The sequence below is a fragment of the Merops nubicus genome, unplaced genomic scaffold (assembly GCF_000691845.1).
Source record: "Merops nubicus isolate BGI_N331 unplaced genomic scaffold, ASM69184v1 scaffold48115, whole genome shotgun sequence".
NCBI classification, from domain to species: domain Eukaryota; kingdom Metazoa; phylum Chordata; class Aves; order Coraciiformes; family Meropidae; genus Merops; species Merops nubicus.
Window position 1 is genome coordinate 1 of NW_008612576.1, and position 1361 is coordinate 1361.

General features: G+C 57.0%; 1 protein-coding gene across 1 annotated transcript; it reads right to left on the reverse strand.

The window, feature by feature from the left end:
• Positions 1–33: 33 nt before the first annotated feature.
• Positions 34–1337, reverse strand: LOC103774182 (ankyrin repeat and SOCS box protein 13-like; the record flags this gene model as incomplete). The annotated part of the gene is made up of 2 exons (XM_008941568.1): positions 34–168; positions 1181–1337. Coding segments are annotated over 2 exons (292 nt in total), but the record flags the coding sequence as incomplete, so codon positions are not given.
• Positions 1338–1361: the final 24 nt, after the last annotated feature.

Consider the following 1361-nt stretch of genomic DNA (forward strand, 5'->3'; position numbering starts at 1 on the left):
CCCACCCAGAAGCCAGCCCCGTGGCTGCCATACCTGCCTTGAGCAGCAACTTCACACAGTCCAGGTGCTCCCTGGCACAGGCCACATGCAGGGGAGTCCCAAAGTGGCAGTCGTGAGCCTCCAGGTTGGCACCCACATCGATGAGGAGCTGCACACACTCTGAGCTACCTTTAGGATGGGGAGATCTGAGTCAGAAGGAAAATCCAGCTCACAGGGGAGCACATGGGGTGTTCAGATCAGGCTGACACACCAACAGCCTGCCTAACTAGCTAACAGGTCCTGCAGGGTGACAGGCCAACCCAACCTGAATTCAAGGGTTTGCACTAAGTAGCTGCTGTTTGTGGAGCTGGTTGTGCTGCTGATCCTGCTCTGGGTGCACTAAATCACCTCCAGGATCACTCCAGTTTTACTCCTGCCAGTGTTGATACAAGTTAGCAGAGAGTTAACCCCCTGCACCACGCCAGGGCTAGGAAGGAGGGGCTGGAAGAGTGGAGATCTTTAAGATCAAGTCCAACCATCCCCCAGCCCTGCCAGGTCCCCACTGCCCCGTGTCCCTCACCCCACATCTCCACGGCTTGGAAACCCCTCCAGGGGTGGGGACTCCACCACTGCCCTGGGCAGCCTGGCACAGGCCTCCACAGCCCTCCAGGGCAAGAAATTGTTCCTCAGGGGCAACTGAAACCTCCCCTGGGGCAACTTGAGGCCCTTTCCTCTCGTCCTGTCCCTTGTCCCTTGGGAGCAGAGCCCGACCCCCCCCTGGCTCCAGGCTCCTGTCAGGAGCTGTGCAGAGCCAGAAGGTCTCCCCTGAGCCTCCTTTGCTCCAGGCTCAGCACCCCCAGCTCCCTCAGCTTGGAATCTATTCCATCTCAATTTAGATCAGAGAGACAGAATGCAAACACCCCTCTGCTCACAACAGCAAAGCTGCTGCCTTGGCTCAAGGTTTGCTAACAGAGCATTAAGAAGTTGGCATTTTACCAGCCTAACATCTTACCCCATGTCTACCACGTGGGACAAAAGCACCCAACACAAGGGACACCTTTATTCACCCAACACCAGTTTTGAATCTGGTGTTGAACAGATGTGACCACAGAGGGCTGAAAGATCTGCAAGCTTATATTTGGGTCTTTTTTCCCCCCCAAACTGCAAATAACTGTGCCAAGAGAAGCCCCCATGGGCTTACCATTCATGCAGGCCTCATGGAGAGGTGAGGCTGTGTAGAGGGGAGGGTTGACCTTGGCACCATGGGACAGCAGGACCCTGACACAGTCGATGCTGCCCGAGGCGCAGGCGTCGCAGAGCGGGGGGCTGCCGTCGATGTTCCTGGCATCCACCTGCAGAGCAGAGGGGCTGTGAGCCAGGGG